General features: G+C 49.5%; 1 protein-coding gene across 1 annotated transcript; it reads right to left on the reverse strand.

Moving 5' to 3' along the window:
- Positions 1-8,595: 8,595 nt before the first annotated feature.
- LOC102458672 (olfactory receptor 52K2-like) lies at positions 8,596-9,531 on the reverse strand. The gene has a single exon (XM_006117173.4). The coding sequence runs from the start codon at positions 9,529-9,531 to the stop codon at positions 8,596-8,598; it is 936 nt and encodes a 311-aa protein (XP_006117235.4).
- Between the last annotated feature and the right edge of the window lie 9,580 nt (positions 9,532-19,111).

Consider the following 19,111-nt stretch of genomic DNA (forward strand, 5'->3'; position numbering starts at 1 on the left):
CGACAGGGAAGCAGAGGGCAGTAGGAATCACATAACAAGGGGAACAGAGCAAACACAACCCCACTACAGCCCATCTCTCCCTGCTTCGAGACCTCACTGAGCAGGGCCACGCAGCCAGTGGCCTAGGGAAATTCAGACCCCCCGCTCCGGGATAAAGCATCAGCTATGACATTAGCACTCCCTTTAACATGGACCCTCCGGGAGGTAATCCTGCAGGAGAGGGCTTCATCTCAGGAGCTTTGTGTTGACTCGCTTCATCTGAAGTCATGCTGGGGGAGTGGTTGGTGTACACCGCACAATGCCACCCAAACAGATATGGCTGCAGTTTTTGAAGAGCCCACACCGTCGCCAGGCGTCCCTCTCTCCGGCCGCGTCGCTCTGCTCCCGGGCAGCAGCTTCCTGCTCAGGTACATGATGGGGTGTCGCTCCCCCTTCTCATCCACCTGCATCAGCACCGCCCCCAGCCCTGTGCCTGAGATGTCAGTAAACACCAGGAAGGGTTTGTCACAGGGTACGTCTAAACTACATGGCTCCGTCGACAGAGCCATGTAGATTTGTTTGTTTGGCAAAGGGAAATGAAGCCGTGATTTAAATAATTGTGGCTTCATTTAAATTTAAATGGCTGCCCCGCTCTGCCGACCAGCTGTTTGTCGGCAGATCGGGGCAGTCTGGATGCTCCCCTGTCGACATGAAAGCCCTTTATTGACCACCCCGGTAAACATCATCCTACGAGGCATAACGGGGAGGTCGATAAAGGGCTTTCAGGTCAGCGCGAGAGCATCCAGACTAGCGCACTGAGCCAACAAACAGCTGGTCAGCTGTTTGTCGGCTCAGCGTGGCAGCCATATACATTTAAATGAAGCTGCAATTATTTAAATAGCGGCTTCATGTCCCTCTGCCGATCAGCCTAATCTACATGGCTCCATCGACGGAGCCATGTAGTTTAGACACGCCCACAGTGTGGGTGTACCAGCACTGGGGCTTTGACCAGGGCCTCCTTCAGTGTGCAGAGAGTCATCTGCTTTGCCTCAGCCCAGCCCACCGTGTCTGGCTTCCCCTTCTAACACAGCTCCGTAATCAGGGCTGCGATGGAGCTAACATGGGGCACAAATCTCCAGGGCTGTGTCTACACTGGGCCACTTATTCCAGAAAATCAGCCGCTTTTCCGGAATAAGCTGCGAGCTGTCTACACTGGCCCTTGAATTTCCGGAAAAGCAACGATGCTCTACTGTACAAAATCAGCCGCTATTCCAGAAAAACTATTTTGCTCCCGCTCGGGCATAAGTCCTTGTTCTGGAACACTGTTCCGGAAAAGGGCCAGTGTAGACAGCCCAGTAGTCTTTTCTGGAAAAAAGCCCCGATCGCGAAAATGGCGATCGGGGCTCTTTTCCGGAAAAGCGCGTCTACATTGGCCACAGGCACTTTTCCGGAAAAAGGGCTTTTCCGGAAAAGCAGCCTGCTAATGTAGACGCTCCTTTTCCGGAAAAACTGAAAACGGAATAGTATTCCGTTTTAAGCAGTTCCGGAAATTCATGCCAGTGTAGACACAGCCCAGCAGTGCCCCGCAATCCCTGCGCTTGCTTCCTGGCCAGGGGGAACCAGCCAGTCTCTGAGAGCCTCCATCTTGTCTGGGCTGGGCTTCAAGCAGCTGCTCCCCATCATATGGCCCAGGGGAGACACCTCTGCCATCCCCACCTTGCACTTCCCGGCCTTTACATTCACCCTGGCCCGCTGCAGCCAGCCCAGAACGAAGTCTTTGATCCTACCAGTTAAATGGAATGCAAAAAAACAATCATAGACTCAGTCATGTGGTTTGCCAAACGGAAAATATTGTGGTGATGCTTAGATGAGGAAATATATTTTGAACTAGTTCACATCACTGAGACTTTATTAAAACATAGAATGGCACGGTGTGTAACTGAAGGGTGATTTCTACCACCCAGGCGAGAGCTCTCTGGGGCTTTGAATATCTCTGGGAGGTGTGCCATGTAAGGAGTAGAGGGGAATTTTATGAAGTTTTATACCTTTTCTTTTCTAAGCCCTTGCCCAATGCATTATTTCTACAAATATTTGGCTACTGTGCATTGTAATGACTCAGTGAAAAGTTAAAATTTAATTTTCTTTCAACATACAAAATGTATGTATAATCTAGTTGCAAAGAGAGAAATCAGTTAATTGTCTGGCTCATTCAATTGCACCAGGGCTGTAGTTAAGGTTCTGCAGACGCTTGTCCTTCTACCATGATACTTCTTGGTCTCTAAGACAGGTCTTTGTTTACCAGGAGATTGGCACTGTCGTGACTGTGTCCCTTGGGGCGATTTAGTGTGTCTAGTAAAGACCGACTAAATCGACTGCTGATTGCTCTCTCTGGGTTTGTCTACACTACAAAGTTAATTCGAACTAACAGCCTTTAGTTTGAATTAACTTTAATAGGTGCTACACATACAAACCGCTAGTTCGAACTTAATTCGAACTAGCGGAGCGCTTAATTTGAACTCCTTTTCTAAGTTAAACAAACCCAATTTTGTTTAAACAAACCCACTCTTTTCTAATTTAAACAAACCCAATTCTTTCAGCCTTCCTTCATCGGTCATGTTCTCTAGACCTTTAATCATTCTTGTTGCTCTTCTCTGGACCCTCTCCAATTTCTCCACATCTTTCTTGAAATGCGGTGCCCAGAACTGGACACAATACTTCAACTGAGGCCTAACCAGTGCAGAGTAGAGTGGAAGAACGACTTCTCGTCTCTTGCTCACAACACACCTGTTAATGCAGCCCAGAATCATAGAATCATAGGACTGGAAGGGACCTCGAGAGGTCATCGAGTCCAGCCCCCCGCCCTCAAGGCAGGACCAAGCTCCATCTACACCATCCCTGACAGACGTCTATCTAACCTGTTCTTAAATATCTCCAGAGAGGGAGATTCCGCCACCTCCCTTGGCAATTTATTCCAATATTTGACCACCCTGACAGTTAGGAATTTTTTCCTAATGTCCAATCTAAATCTCCCCTGCTGCACTTTAAGCCCATTACTCCTTGTCCTGTCCTCAGAAACCAAGAGGAACCAAGAGAATCATGTTTGCTTTCTTTGCCACAGCATCACACTGCTGACTCATATTCAGCTTGTGGTCCACTATAACCCCTAGATCTCTTTCTGCCGTACTCCTTCCTAGACAGTCGCTTCCCATTCTGTATGTATGACACTGATTGTTCCTTCCTAAGTGGAGCACTTTGCATTTCTCTTTTTTAACATTTGTCTTTATGAACTTCGGTCGGGCAGGATGAAATTAAGTCATACATTACTACATCATTAAACCTAAAATATAAATATAAAACCCCACTCCTACACACCTACGCAGAAGTACGTGCATATACATATGGATGTGCACAGACACAAGTGCCCAGACCCAGATGCACATCCACACAGAGACAACTGTGAACACACACAAATGCATGTGCAAATACACAAAGAGATGCACTTGTAACAAACACTCATAGATGTTTATGCCCAGGTGTGTGACCTGCAAGTACCCTGGATGCTTTTCTGTAAGATGCTTTCATCCAACACAAGTTAACGTGCTGCAAGCCAAGCGGGTTCGCTGGTGACCCTTGGAGGAAAAGACAAATTCTCCCTTTTTAATAACTCTTTCCTTCTTTTCCTGTGCAAGAAGCAGGCTCCCTGTGTGAAAATGGGGATTTATCTGCTTTATCCATCTTCAAAGGGCTTTAGTGTCCCAGCGGCTTGCTCTGCAATACACCAGGAAATGTTCCTTCCTTAGGCGCCTGGCAACTGTAGCAGGGTGGTGGGTTGAGGCCATGGTACGATGCTGTATGACTGAATATGACTAGTTCTATCAGAGTTACTACCAGGGTTCTACAATAACAAGAAATTGCACACAAGGCATGTCCTGTCAGGTGTCAATGGAACGTTCTGATTGGCTAAGCTGATTCATATTCTAATATGTTTATATATTTATTACTTGAAGTACCTAAAAGGGTGTTACGAGGTGGAGGGAGAAAAAAATGTCTTGGCTTCTGATGCTAGGACAAGAAGCAATGGGCTTAAACTGCAGCAAGGGAGTTTAGGTTGGCTATTAGGAAAAAGTTCCTAACTGTCAGGGTGGTGAAACTCTGAACTGAACTGCCTAGGCGGATTGTGGACTCTCCATCACTGGAGATATTTAAGAGCAGGTTGGACAGACACGGTGCTCGGTGCTGCCATGAGACCAGGGGACCAGACCCGGTGACCTCTCGAGGTCCCTTCCAGTTCTAGTGTTCTAGGATTCTATGACTCTTTTCATGTATCATCTTTGTGGCTGTAGTTATGATTGTGATGGCTTTAGGAAATGGACTCCTGGACATGAATATACAGAACTCAAAGGTGGTTTGAGCGGATTATTTCACGTAACCCATCGATCTGCATGTCATGGTCTGCTGGGTCTGTTGATCTTACTCTGCTGTACGTATCATTTGTGTGTGGAAAATTAGACACATGGAGGGGGGATACTCGGTGAGTTTCCAGTGTGTGAAGGGGAGACATGGAGGGTGTTACCCGCAACTTCTAGATGAGCCGCTGTTCAACAATCTTTTGTCCTTCCGTCTGAGCAGTGGTTGGGAGGGAGGGGCCTCAGCTCCTTAACAAAAGGAATAGGGAAGGAGGGGCCTGGGTCTTTTGGCTGGGCTGCACCTGAAGGAAGGAGCCAGGGACCCCAGGGTGTGGAAAAGAGCCCTGGTATGGAGGGGCAGCTGGAAAAGAGAACATAAGAACATAAGAACGGCCGTACTGGGTCAGACCAAAGGTCCATCTAGCCCAGTATCCTGTCTGCCGACAGTGGCCAGCACCAGGTGCCCCAGAGAGGGTGGACCGAAGACAATGATCAAGAGATTTGTCTCCTGCCATCCCTCTCCAGCCTCTGACAGACAGAGGCCAAGGACACCATTTTATCCCCTGGCTAATAGCCTTTTATGGACCTAACCTCCATGAAACTATCTAGCTTCTCTTTAAACTCTGTTATAGTCCTAGCCTTCACAGCCTCCTCTGGCAAGGAGTTCCACAGGTTGACTACATGCTGTGTGAAGAAGAACTTTCGCTTATTAGTTTTAAACCTGCTCCCCATTAATTTCATTTGGTGTCCTCCAGTTCTTCTATTATGGGAACTAATAAATATCTTTTCTTTATCGGCCCTTTCCACACCACTCATGATTTTATAGACCCCGATCATATCCCCCCTCAGTCTCCTCTTTTCTAAAGTGAAAAGTCCCAGTCGCTTTAACCTCTCCTCCTATGGGTCCCGTTCCAAACCCCTAATCATTTTAGTTGCCCTTTTCTGAACCCTTTCCAAGGCCAAAATATCTTTTTTGAGGTGAGGAGACCACAACTGTACACAGTATTCAAGATGTGGGCGTACCATAGTTTTATTCAGGGGCAGTAAGATATTCTGGGTCTTATTTTCTATCCCTTTCCTAATAATTCCTAGCATCCTATTTGTCTTTTTGACCGCCGCTGCACACTGCGTGGAAGTTTTCAGAGAACTGTCCACGATAACTCCAAGATCCCTTTCCTGATCTGTCGTAGCCAAATTAGCCCCCATCATACTGTACGTATAGTTGGGGTCATTTTTCCCAATGTGCATTACTTTACACTTATCCACATTAAATTTAATTTGCCATTTTGCTGCCCAATCACTGAGTTTGGTGAGATCTTCTTGGAGTCCCTCACAATCTGCTTCTGCCTTGACTATCCTAAACAGTTTGGTATCATCTGCAAACTTTACTACCTCAGGGTATGTCTACACTACCCCGCTAGCTTGCTAGTCCGAACTATCTAGCCCGTGCCGCGTGTAGCCGCGCGGCATGGGGTTCGAACAAGCCGGCATTTAAAAATGGCGCTGGCCGGCTACCTTCCAGTCATTAGGTACGGACGCCGATTTAAAGGATAGGTTACAAACCACAGATAATAGCTCAGCAATTTCCCATTTGAGTTCTTTTAGAACCCTTGGATGAATGCCATCCGGTCCCGGAGATTTGTTAACATTAAGTTTTTCTTATTTGTTCCAAAACCTCCTCTAATGGCACTTCAATCCGGGACAGTTCCTCAGATTCATCACCCACAAAGGAGGGTGCAGATTCAGGAATCTCCCCAACATCCTCAGCCCTGAAGACTGAAGCAAAGAAATCATTTAGTTTCTCCGCAATGGCTTTATCGTCCTTGATTGCTCCTTTTATAGGTCGATCATCTAGGGGACCCACAGGCTTTTTAGCAGGCTTCCTGCTTCTAATGTACTTAAAAACATTTTGTTATTTCGTTTTGAGTTTTTGGCTAGCTGTTCCTCAAAATCTTTTTTTTGCTTTTCTTATTACATGTTTACACTTGATTTGACAGTGTTTATGTTCCTTTCTGTTTATCGCACTAGGATTGGACTTCCACTTCTTAAAAGATACCTTTTTGTCCCTCGCTGCTTCTTTTACATGGCTGTTAGGCCACGGTGACACTGTTTTAGGTCTCTTGCTATGTTTTTTAATTTGGGGTATACATTTGAGTTGGGCCTCTATTATGGTGTCTTTAAAAAGTTTCCATGCAGCTTTCAGGGATTTGGCTCTAGTCACTGTGCCTTTTAATTTCTGTTTAACTAACCTCCTCATTTTTGCGTAATTCCCCTTTTTGAAATTAAATGCCAGGGTGCTGGACTGCTGAGGTGTTCTTCCCACCACAGGAATGTTGAATGTTATTATATCATGGTCACTATTCCCAAGCGGTCCTGTAACGGTTATATCCTGGACCTGATCCTGCACTCCACTCAGGACTAAATCGAGAATTGCCTCTCCCCTTGTGGGTTCCTGCACTAGCTGCTCCAAGAAGCAGTCATTTAAGCCATTGAGAAATTTTATCTCTGCTTCTCTTCCTGAGGTGACATGTATCCAGTCAATATGGGGGTAATTAAAATCCCCCATTATTATAGAGTTCTCTATTTTGGTAGCCTCTCTAATCTCCCTCAGCATTTCAATGTCAGTATCGATGTCCTGGTCAGGTGGTCGGTAATATATCCCTACTGCTTATTTCTTATTATTGGAGCATGGAATTTCTATCCATAGCGATTCTATGGAACATGTTGATTCACTTAATATTTTTATTTCATTTGATTCTACATTATCTTTCACATACAGTGCCACTCCGCCACCCACCCGGCCTGCTCTATCCTTTCGATATATTTTATATCCCGGGATGATTGTGTCCCACAGATTTTCCTCATTCCAGCAGGTTTCAGTGATGCCTATTATGTCAATCTCCTCATTTAATACGAGGTACTCTAGTTCACCCATCTTATTAGTCAGACTCCTAGCATTTGTGTAGAAGCACTTTAAAAATTTGCCACTGGTTATTTGTCTGCCCTTCCCTGATGCATTGGATTCCTTTGTATGCGGTTGTTTGTCTGCTCTGGCCCAGAGATTTTAGGGTGAGTGTGAAGAGTTTGCTCTGAGGTTTCAGCATAGAATTAGCCAAGCGGTTTTGTTTCTTTTGATTTATAACCTACTTTGCTCGGCCTGACTTCACTTATTACTACTTAAATCCTACGGCTTCCACTTCATAAAACCATTTTTATTTTCTGTCAAACCCAGTGTAAGTGTTTGTTACCGGGGCGGGGGAGGGCAACCAGTTCTCCCTTTCATTGCTAAAGGGGGCTCACCTAATTCTTTGGGGTCTGATCCCACCCGTGGAGTGCTATCCCAGGGAGCCTGGCCCTAAACTGCCCTCGCCTTGGACCTGAAGTGGTTCAGTGTCTGTGCTGATTCTCAGTGGGGGCAGGGACCTCAGCTCGGGGCCTCGGCTGGAGGAGACCAGGGAGCTGGCCCAGCAGGACCGGGCGGCTAGGAGCCCCAGAGAGCAAGAAGGCCAGTGGCAGTGGCCGTGTCAGCTCCATGGGAGGCCCCCCCGAGGGGTGGTCTGTGACCGTACCCCGTCACAATGATTATTGGTGGTGTGCTGCTACCAGAAGACCAGGGCCAGTTCTCTGCCTGCCCCAGATCTGTTTTCTCCTCACCCCATAGACGACAAGGTTTAGCAAGGGAGGCATTAGCAGGTACACACCGGATGGACTCTGGGCTACTATTCCCAGCGCTACCAATAACTCCTTCTATGGACTTGGGTAAATTACTTTAACACGGATCAGTCCATCCATGACATGGGGATAACACGGAGCTTCTCCATGCAGAGATCCAAAGCGCCATGCAGAGCGTATGTTAGACTCAGCTTCACTGCTCAACCTCCACCCCTTGGCACTGGCTGTCCTGGAGTCCCAGATAAATGCCATGATGCTCGTGAATTGCCAAAGAGAGGCTGGGCTTTGAGGGAAGAGGAGGGGCAAGGTCATAGTGGTCCAGTTACAAGCAATTCAAAAGGTTGCGGCCGCATGCATTACCTAGTTCTACAGAGACCTACTCATCAGTTTGTTACCCTAACACAAAGGGGAACGCGTAGTTCAGAATTCAAGGGGGTTTGGACTGCCCACTAAGACATGAAGGGAAGAGAGTCGCGTATCCTATCCCCAGCCAGCTCTGCATGAACTAAATTTGAAAGCCAGCGCTCCAGAAACATAATTAGCGAGTAAAAAGCCAGAGCAGCCTCTCCCGGATCTGTCTGGTCCTCACCCCGTAGATGATGGGGTTGAGCATGGGGGGCATCAGAAGGTCCACGCTGGCAATGAGAACGTGGACATGCAGAGGTATATCACTTCCAAAACGATACGCAAAGGCAGAGAAGTAACATGGGATGTAGAAGGTTAAGATGGCACCAAGGTGGGAGCCGCAGGTCCCAAAAGTCTTGAGTCGGGCATCCATTGTGGAGAGGCTGAAGATGGCCCTGAGGATGTGGGTATAGGACACAGAGATAAAAATCACATCCAGACCAAATACAAATAATAATGCAGAGAGACTATAGTAACTACTGAGGCGGATGTCAGCACAGGCCAGCTTCACCACGGCCATGTGCTCACAGTATAAGTGGGGGATGCTGGTTCTGCAATATGGCCACTGCCTGGCCAGGAGGCTATAAGGCATTACGATCATGCTGCCGCGCAGCACTGCAGCCAGGCCAAACTTGGCCACCACGTAGTTTGTGAGGATGGTGGAATGTCTCAGGGGATGGCAGATGGCCACATAGCGATCCAACGCCATGGCCACGAAGATCCCAGACTCCATCAGTGCGAATGAGTGAATGAAGTACATCTGGGTGAGGCAGGCACTGAAATCGATCTCCCTGGAATTGAACCAGAAGATGCTCAGCATTTTGGGCAGGACGGACGTGGACAGGGCCAGGTCGATGACAGCCAGCATGCAGAGGAAATAGTACATGGGCTCATGGAGGCTTGGCTCCCTCTTCACAATGAGCAGGATGCTGAAGTTTCCCAAGATGGCTACAGTGTACATGGTGGAGTAGGGGATGGAGATCCAGACATGGGCCGTCTCCAGGCCAGGAACTCCCAGCAGGATGAAGGTGGAGGGGTTGGTGAAGTCAGTTGTGTTGGACTCTGACATGGAGCAGGGAAGAAGGTGTCTGACTCTGAGGTAGAACGGTGTCTCCTTCATGTACTTTAAGTTTCCCTGAGTGCCGGTGTGCATCCAGAGTCGGGGGAGATGCTCCAAGTGCCAATACCTGCATGGGGAGACAATGTAGATATGAGACACTCTATGCGCTACTGGAGGCTGTTCTCATGAGGAAGCAGATTGGTCCCTTAACACACTGAAAAAGTCCTTTTTGTTATTCACATGAATTAACTGTAAAAAAACGGACCCTACTATGGCAAAATCTGTACATTGTAGTGCACTCTGACTCACTCATTCACACACGGGGCGGCATGTGAACCCTAAATAAGCACTAGCAGAAACCCACATTCCTGATTATCCCTCCAAAGCACATCTTCAGAAAAAGACCTGGCCATAACTGATAGAAGAAAGACAATTCAGGTTTCCCCCATTCCTGTAGAGGTAAGTAACTGCGCACAGGGGCTACGGTTGAGAATGCTTTGGCAGGGACATCTCAGGAAAGAAATTAGGAGACACCATCTACTGGAAGGCATAGGATGCGAAGTCCTAGGGATGGGGTTTCCATGACCACCACCCCCAAAAGAAGAAGAAGATGGGTGGGAATAGAGGAGATTAAGGGGGGACATAAAATAGCATAGCAGATCTGAGATACTTGAAATGGTGCCAGAACAAGATGGGGGGGGGGGGAAAGATATCTCTCTTCATTCAAAGTCAGCACAAGAGGCAATGGAATCAAGCTACCCATTATCAGAGTTAGATTAAATCTCAGGAAAAAAAGACAACCTTTCCACCTATTTTAGGGGAATGAACGGAACAGGGGCACCATTTCTGCCCGTCCTGGCTAATAAGGATTGATGGACCTACTCTCCATGAATTTATCCAGTTCTTTTTTGTACCCTGTTAAAGCCCTGGTCTTCACAACATCCTCTGGCAAGGAGTTCCACAGGTTGACCATGCGCTGGATGAAGAAAAACTGCTTTTTCTTGGTATTTAAATTGTTACCCCTTCATTTCATTTGATGAGCTCTAGTTCTGGTATTAGGAGAACAAGTAAATAACGTTGCCTTTTTACTTTCTCTGCACCTGTCATGATTTTATAGACATCCATTATATCCCCCTTTAGTCTCCTTTTCTAATATCACAGGGTATGTCTACACTACCCTCCTAGTTCGAACTAGCGGGGTAATGTAGGCATACTGCACTTGCAAATGAAGCCCGGGATTTGAATTTCCCAGGCTTCATTTGCATAAGCGGGGAGCCGCCATTTTTAAAACCCCGCTGGTTCGAACCCCGTGCAGCGAGGTGTACCAGTAGTTCGGAATAGGAATCCTAGTCCGAACTACCTAGTTCGAGCCCCGTGTAGCCGCGCTGCACGGGCTTCGAACCAGCGGGGTTTTAAAAATGGCGGCTCCCCGCTTATGCAAATGAAGCCCGGGAAATTCAAATCCCGGGCTTCATTTGCAAGTGCGGTATGCCTACATTACCCCGCTAGTTCGAACTAGCGGGGTAGTGTAGACATACCCAGAATTCCAAATTTTATTAACCTCTCTTCATATGGCAGCTGTTCCAAACCCCTAATCTTTTTGTTGCCCTTTTCCGTACATTTTCTGATACCTAGATATCATTTTTTTTAGAGGAGGCAACCACATCTGTATGCAGTATTGAAGATTTACACAGATGCAATAAGATGTTCTCTGTTTTATTCTCTATCTCTATGATTTATTTGGGATTGGTCCTGCTCTGGGCAGGGGGCTGGACTCGATGACTCCTGAGGTCTCTTCTCGCCCTGGGATTCAAGGATACTAGCCCTTTTGTGGTGATTCCTAATATTCTATTTACTTTTTTTCAATTGCCGCTGCACACTGAGTAGATGTTTTCAAAGAACTAGCCACAATGGGCTTGTTCAGTTTGGAAAAGAGAAGACTGACAGGGGACATGATAGCGGTTTCCAGCTATCTAAAAAGGTGTCACAGGGAGGAGAGGGGAAAATTGTTCTCGGCCTCTGAGGATAGGACAAGAAGCAATGGGCTTAAACTGCAGCAAGGGAGGTTTAGGTTGGACATTAGGAAAAGCTTCCTACCTGTCAGGGTGGTCAAACACTGGAATAAATTGCCCAGGGAGGTTGTGGAATCTCCATCTCTGGAGATGTTGACGAGCAGGCTAGACAGACACCTGTCGGGGTGATAGAGACGCTTGATGGCCTCTGGAGGTCCCTTCCAGTTCTAGCACTCTGTGATTCTGTGACTGACTCTGATCTCTCTCCTGAGTGGTCACAGCTGACGTAGTCCCCCTCATGTACACATCTGATGCATTGATCAGCATTAAACTTCATTGCCATTTTTGCGCCCAGTCACCTGGTGTTCTCAGATCTTTTTGAAGCTCTTCACAGTCGTCTCTGTGTTTATCTCCCCTGAGCAGGTTAGTGTCAGCTGCAAATTTTGCCACCCCGCTGTTTCCCCCTTGCTCCAGAACAAGATTGGTTCCGGTACGGACCCTTGTGGGACCCCACCCGTTACCTAAGGGCGGGACACCACCAGCCAGAGCCTTGAAATACAAAGGGCGGAGGTGAGGTTCTCAGAGCTTTCCCGCAGCCGGCTCCTCTGACCTTTTCTCAGTTCTTATTCCACTGGGGAGTTTTGCTTTATTGGGGCCTGAGCAGCGAACAAGCCGCAGCCTCACAGTACGGCCTGGTGTTCTACACCCACTGACGAAGGACCCTGCCCCCCTAAATGCAGCCACCTCAGAGGTGGAGGCCACCAGCCAGGATGGGCAGGGAGGCCCGGCAGAAAAGCGACCTTTGGTCTGTGATTCTATAAAACACTCATCCGGTGTGGCAGAGCCTGGGGCTGTTTAACTGGTGCGCAGAGCAGAAAAGACCCCAGAGGCGTCCTCTGTGCCACCCGCCCGCAGAGCACTGGGTTTACCGAGCCGGGGAGCCCCCAGCAGGAGACCGTACCTGTGAGTGCTGAGAGGGACGTGTCTTCCCTGGGAACCTCCTCAGGCAGCCTCGTCCCCGCCTCTCTCAGCCCAGCGTCTGCAGCAGCGTCCGGCGCCGAGAGCCAGCACAGGGCTGGGCACTGGTTATAATACAGCTCTGGGCCGTCCTAGGGGGGTTCCCTCGGCCTCTGGGGGAGAAGCAGCATCAGGATGCAAACGGGTGGCAGAGAAGCCTGTCGCCACGTCCATGCTCTCTATGTTTGGAAGTAAACAGCAATTAAGGGGCCTTCCCAGAGGGGGAGAACTCGGCTCTCGGCTGAGGCAGGAAGGAATTAGCGGCTGTGTGTAATTGTGTCTATTTAACTATGACTGTTGATTAGTAAGAAAATGAGGGCTAACACCTAGCTCTCCACGGAGTCTAATACAATGACACCGCCCAGGACGGCTGGGCAGGCAGCAGACAGACAGATCTGCAGGCAGGTGACGGAGGGAAGACACGAGGACTTTGTGCAGGCACACGGGGCTGCTAGGGTGGGATCAGACATCGGTCGTTCCCATCGGTATCTTCCATCACACTGGGCAGCGCCTCTCACTGACGGATCCCTCGACCACCCAGCAAAGCCAGTTCCCCCGACCTTTACCATTCGCATTCCCACACCCAGCGCTGTCCATGGGACACACCCAGCCCACGTACTTAGCCTCTTTAACAGGGCTCCTACAATTCACAGGCTCTTCTCCTGCTCTTCTATCTCCCTGGAGTCTGTTATTTCCACTCCGGGGGTCTCTCCCACGGAAGCTCCTGATCTTATAGATTGGGGTTAGTCTCTAAGGGTATGTCTACACTAGCCCCCTACTTCGAACTTAGGGGGGTAATGTAGTCATACGGAGTTGCAAATGAAGCCCGGGATTTGAATTTTCCGGGCTTAATTTGCATGATGCCGGCTGGCGCCATTTTTAAATGTCCGCTGGTTCAGACTCCGTGCCCGCGGCTACACGCGGCACGGACTAGCTAGTTCAGATTAGGCTTCCTATTCCGAACTAGCTGTACACCTCTTTGCAACTCCGTATGACTACATTAACTACCCTAGTTCGAACTAGGGTGGTAGTGTAGACATACCCTAAGGTGCCACAGGACTACTCATTCTTTTCAAAGTCACAGACTGGCACAGCGACCCCCTGAGACTCTCTAGCCAAGGCAAGGCCCTATGAGCTGTTCCCCATTATACAGATAGGAAAGGTGAGGCACAGGGAGACGTGACCCGCCCAAGGTGACACAGAGAGTGGCAGGGAGAAACAGGAGTCCAGGTTTCCCAGCTCTCACCACGGGCTCTCTAGGAGTAACTGAGCGTATGGCTGGAAGGGAAGGGTCTCCCAGTCTAGCAGGGCCTGTTCAGTAGGGAAGTGTCACAGGCACCCAAGTGCACCCTGGGACTGGGGCACAGCCGAGCCCTCTGAACCCCAGCCTGGGTCCTTCTCCCACTGCCAGGCTGCGACAAGCTGACCCCAGGGTTTGTTTAGCATCCGTCATCTCCACAGAAAAATACCATGTCCAAGATGGATTCCAGTACCAGGTGGCATGATCACATGTCTTTCTGGGACCAACCACAATTTAGGCTTACAGGACAGACACGGCCGTCACAGGTCGTTGGCTTGAGTTCTGTGTCACTAGGCAGTGATACTTCAGCTACCTGGTAGAATCAGAGGCTGCGTCTAGACTGGCAAGATTTTGCGCAAAGTCTTGCCGCCTGTCTACACTGGCCGTGAGTACTTGTGCAAGAGCACTGACGTTGTACTGTACAAAATCAGTGCTTCTTGCGCCAATACTCTGATGCTCCCGCTCAGGGATAAGCCCTCTTGAGCAAGTATTCTTGTGCAAGAGGCCCAGTGTCGACAGCCAAGTTAATTTCTTGCACAAGAAAGCCCGAGGGCGAAAATGGCCTTCGGCGCTTTCTTCCGCAAGAGAGCGTCTACACTGGCACGGATGCTGTTTGCCAAAAGATGTCTTTTGTGCAAAAGTATCCGTGCCAGTGTCGACGCTCTCTTGCACAAATACTTTTAATGGGAAAACTTTTCCGTTAAAAGTATTTGTGCAAATTCTTGCCAGTCTAGACGCAGCCCTAGATTCTGCGATTCTGTACAAGGAACTGGAAGAATCGTTAATGGCCTTTAGAGTCGCATTTCGTATTTCCAGCTTCACTTGCAAGGTGACGCCATTCAAAGCTGGCAGGCCAGCCCGGGGCGAGGCAGAGGGAGGCTTTGGGTTCAAACACTGTCTGCTCCCGGAGAGTGGAGGGGGTGCAGGTGGGGCTGAGCCGCGATCGGCTGGCGGGTCCAGCTACTGTGGGGGCTGCTCTTTGCCCTCCACTGCCCCCTCCGGTGCCGGGTCTGTGGCGGCCGTTGGAGGCCTGCAAAATGAGCTCCCTGCCGGGTATCTGCCCCGATCTGCCCCCTTCAGAAGGTCCCGGGGGGGGTTCCTCCCTGAGGACGGGCAGGAGACAACCTGAGCATTTTTTCTGTCACATCCGTGGGTCCCAGAAGGGGGGAGGGGATTTCCATCATCTCCCATTGCCCTGCTGCCCCCCTGCTCCCACCCTCGGCTTGAACCCTTGGCCGGCTGCTCTTGGGTGGGGAGGGCAGGAGAGGGGCTGTTGTCAGAGTGGGGGAGGGGCAGGGCTCAGGACTGGGATGGAGTCACCAGCAGCTGCTGAGGTCTGAGCAAGGTCCCACAGTGAGTGTGGCCCGGCTTAAATCCACAGTGCACGATGCTCATCCCTTCCCCCCCGCAGCCAGCCCACCCCCACTGTGTCCGTGTTGCAGAGTCTGGGGGGAGGTGTGACACACACACACACACACGATGCCAGTCTCCCCTGCACACACACGCCGTCCCTTTCCCATTCTCCTCCCAACACTGTGTCTGTTCTAGCGTTGTTCTCACTTCCTGATACTCCTGCCATGCCCATCAATGCTGTGGTGTGGTGTTTGAGTGTTTGTGACTTGTCTGATCACTTCCAGAATTCATTTCTCTCTTATATTTAAACTAGCCAATTAGCCCGTCATAAGACGGGATTTTCAGGTCTCTCCTCCACGTCGGTCTTCTCTCCTGAGCCTCAAGTCTCTCGCTCCGTGTCTCTTTCTCTCTCTCTCCTCCTCCTACTGCCTCCCCCCTCTCTCTCAGCTCTCCTCCGCCTTCTGCCTCTCTCTCGTCTCTCTCTCTCTCTCCTCCTCCTACTGCCTCCCCCCTCTCTCTCAGCTCTCCTCCGCCTTCTGCCTCTCTCTCGTCTCTCTCTTTCTCTTCTCCCCCTCCTGCCTCTCCCCTCTCTCTCAGCTCTCCTCCGCCTTCTGCCTCTCTCTCGTCTCTCTCTTTCTCTTCTCCCCCTCCTGCCTCTCACTCTCTCCGCTCTCCTCTGTCTCCGTCGGGGATGCATGCTCGTCCAGGCCCCACCCCCTGGCCGTGTACATCACCACCCCATCCTCTTTCCCTCCTGCCATGGCACTCGGCGGACTTCTGTGCTGCTCAGCCGGGCTGCCGCGGGGGAGCAAGCAGCACAAGTGGCCATTTGGGTGTGCTGCATGGGGAGCACGGGGCCCAAACGGCCTCTTGCACTGTTTGCTCCCCTGCGGCGGCCTGGCTGAGCGGTGCAGAAGTCAGACGAGCGCCAAGGTGGGAGGCGAAGAATGTGACTCGGGGAACAGCGCTGCCCAGAGGGAACAGCCAACATTTTGGCATTACAGACTCACAGACACTGGGCTTCTATATATATGATGTAATTCTTGGCATAGAAACTTGCAAAATGTCTACCCTGTCCTGGCTGGAGTAAGTATCCCTATAGTAACTTTCAATCAATCAATCAATCAATGTGTTTTTTGTTTCCATTGGTGATGCGCATCCACACTTTACCTCCACATCGGTGCACATGACAAAATTCATTCTACACATAGATGGAAAATAAAAGAGGACACATTGATTGTGTAGCCTTTTGTTTTCTGCACAGTACATACTGCAAGGTGGTGCTACCTCCCCATAGCTTCACTGCTAGTGGCTGCCGTTCAAGCGTGGCAGACCGCAAGCCACCTCTGCTGCATGTTTCAGATTGAAAGCTTCTAGGAACACCAACAGACCAAAGGAGCTGCCCACATCCCCAGTCATCAGGACAAGGTCTAGTCTATTCTCTACGTTTTATAAAAGTTACAATTAGAGCTCTGATTACACATGCGTGTACGAATTCCATACACATCTCTGGGACAGTGGCAAATAGAGTTACACTCCCATCATTAGCAATGTTATGAGGGGATGATCGATCTCTCATGGCTCTATCATCAGTCGAGCAATGACTCCTGCTTGAGTCTCCCATAAGAAGCTCCATTTTCCTATACTGGGCACCCCCTTTTAAGACTGTGATTCTGTCTGTACCTACATTCTATGCATGTCGATAACAGTGTCAGCTCCCTTGTCTCGTGTTGGTCGGTGTCCCCTAGAAATGTAAGAGAGCTCAATTTTCTATTGCCTTGACACCCAACCTATATCCTGCGATTCTGATTCTGAGACAGATGCATTTTTACAGAATTATTATGATCTAATAATTAATTCTTCTGCATAATTTCACACAATGTTAATCACTCCTGTCAATTTCTAGTCTCCAGGGCCTAGAATAGCTAAGCTAAAGTCTTGCAGCACTTAAGCTACCGGTTCTTACATTCCAGCTTATGTCACTTATGTCTAGTGCTTGGTTCCTCTACATACCAATTAACCCTACACTTCTATAGCCCCACAATTTAATCTTAATTAACATACAGTGAATATATTTGAAATAAAATATTGCTTAATCGTCATCTCACACAATAGAAGGAGAATGAACTAAAATTGCTGGCTACAATTTAGACTCTTCCAGTTGATCTGCAGAATTGGGATTATTGTTTCCAATGTGCATTATTTTCTCATTCCCGGAAGAATGAATTATTAGGAATATATCATCCTGAAGACCTCTACGGTGTCCAGGGGCCACCTCCTGCAAATCCTGATTTCTCCTTCATCTCTACTGCACCACCACCCTGCAACCAAAGAGTCACCTTCTGCCGCTCTGGTGCCCATCTCCTGCCCCAACCTCTTCTAGCTCATCAAGTCTCTGTTTTGGTTTTTTCTCAAGGCTGGACCAGCTTCTCCTGTCTCTGTTCCCTCCAAAGGGTGGGAGTTCCATTCCTTCCATGTCCACTCCGCTGCAGGGAAGAAAACTGGAGAGACCTGGTCTGATCTAGCTTGCAGTTTCTCCCTTCTTCTGTCGGATGCAATCTCGTTAGGGCTGAGTCTTAATGACTAAAGATGCCTCCACCTCAGCCTCCTGCCCATTATCACAAGGTGCATCAGTGGAGAGCACAGGACAAGCCCAAAGACATAAGGATACGAATGGTTTCTACCATGAGAAGTCAGTCAAGGGGGTTTCCACCAGTCTAGATTGTTTTCCGGACAGTCAGTTCCTTGGCTTCTCTGTCTGGGTGCCAGGTAGGTTGGCCTGATACTGGGTGTTGAACTAGGAAGTCTGGGAGAAAAGGGGATTTGGCTGAGTCTGGTAGAGCAGAGGCATTGGGTTCACATCTGCTCCTGCTCAACTGGAGGCACTTCCTACCTACAGAGAATCCCTTCTCAGGCTCCGGCAGCTCTCAGCCCAGCCCGGGAGCAGAAGGAGCCAGCTGAGGCAGGGACAGAGGAAAAGCTCCAGGGAGCAACGTCAATAGGGGCATATAGCAGATGAGACAAGGGCTGGCTGATGGTGGAAGAGGTGGAGAAAGGAGCCGGGATACCATGGACTGGATGGTGCAGGGCGCAGGGCCTGGGGGAATAGGCCGGGCAGACGAAGGGACTCAGGGTCTACTTGCCAGCAATGAGAAAGTTGGTTACCCTAGACAATTTATTCCAGTGTTTAGCCACCCTGAAACTCTAGGGCAGGGGTCAGGAACCTCAGGCCCATCAACTGGATGTGACCCCCAGCCTGCCTACATCCAGCCCCCGAGGCTCAGGGCTCCCCTCCTAGCATTGTGGAGCCCATGCCTACTGAGCACACAAAACTGGAACTGGAGCACAGAAAATCAACTAGCCCGGCCCCCCTGAGACTCTGGTGTGGGAGGGGATTGTGAGGAGTGTCTTTCTGCTTCTCAGTTGAGGACCACATCAGAGAGGGTTTGGGGGGGGTGTTCAGGCTTCTCACTTGTATGTGGCCCCCGACTGATTTTTCTGTGGGTCAGTGGCCCCCATCCCAAAAGAGATTCCTCGCCCCTACTCTAGGGAGAATAATGTTATGAGCTAATATGAATTTAGCACTAAGGATAGAGAACAGACCACCTCCCTGCCTTCTGCGGCTCTCCGTCTCCCTGCCCTGTTGGGCCAGAAGCTCTGGTCTCCCCCAGCCAAGACATAGGGTTGGGGTTAGCCCCCCCCTTCCCTGCCTGCAGAGCAACACAGACCCTGAGCCAGCTCAGTTCCGGGAGGTCTCTTTTATAGGGCTTTTTTTCCACCCCCAGGAAGCCAACCCCTAAAAGAGGACGAAACCCTCAAATAAATCCATCTTGCCCCGGGCAGAAGTTCGCCACAGAGAAAGCTCAGTGGAAGAGATATGCTCAGAGGTTGTGTTCCCCCCTCCGCC

Source organism: Pelodiscus sinensis, chromosome 1 (genome assembly GCF_052426305.1).
Source record: "Pelodiscus sinensis isolate ZL-2025 chromosome 1, ASM5242630v1, whole genome shotgun sequence".
Taxonomy (NCBI): domain Eukaryota; kingdom Metazoa; phylum Chordata; order Testudines; family Trionychidae; genus Pelodiscus; species Pelodiscus sinensis.

What these genes read in the sequence shown, in the direction of transcription:
- LOC102458672 (XM_006117173.4), bottom strand. Translation starts at nt 9,531, where the DNA reads ATGTCAGAGTCCAACACAACTGACTTCACCAACCCCTCCACCTTCATC.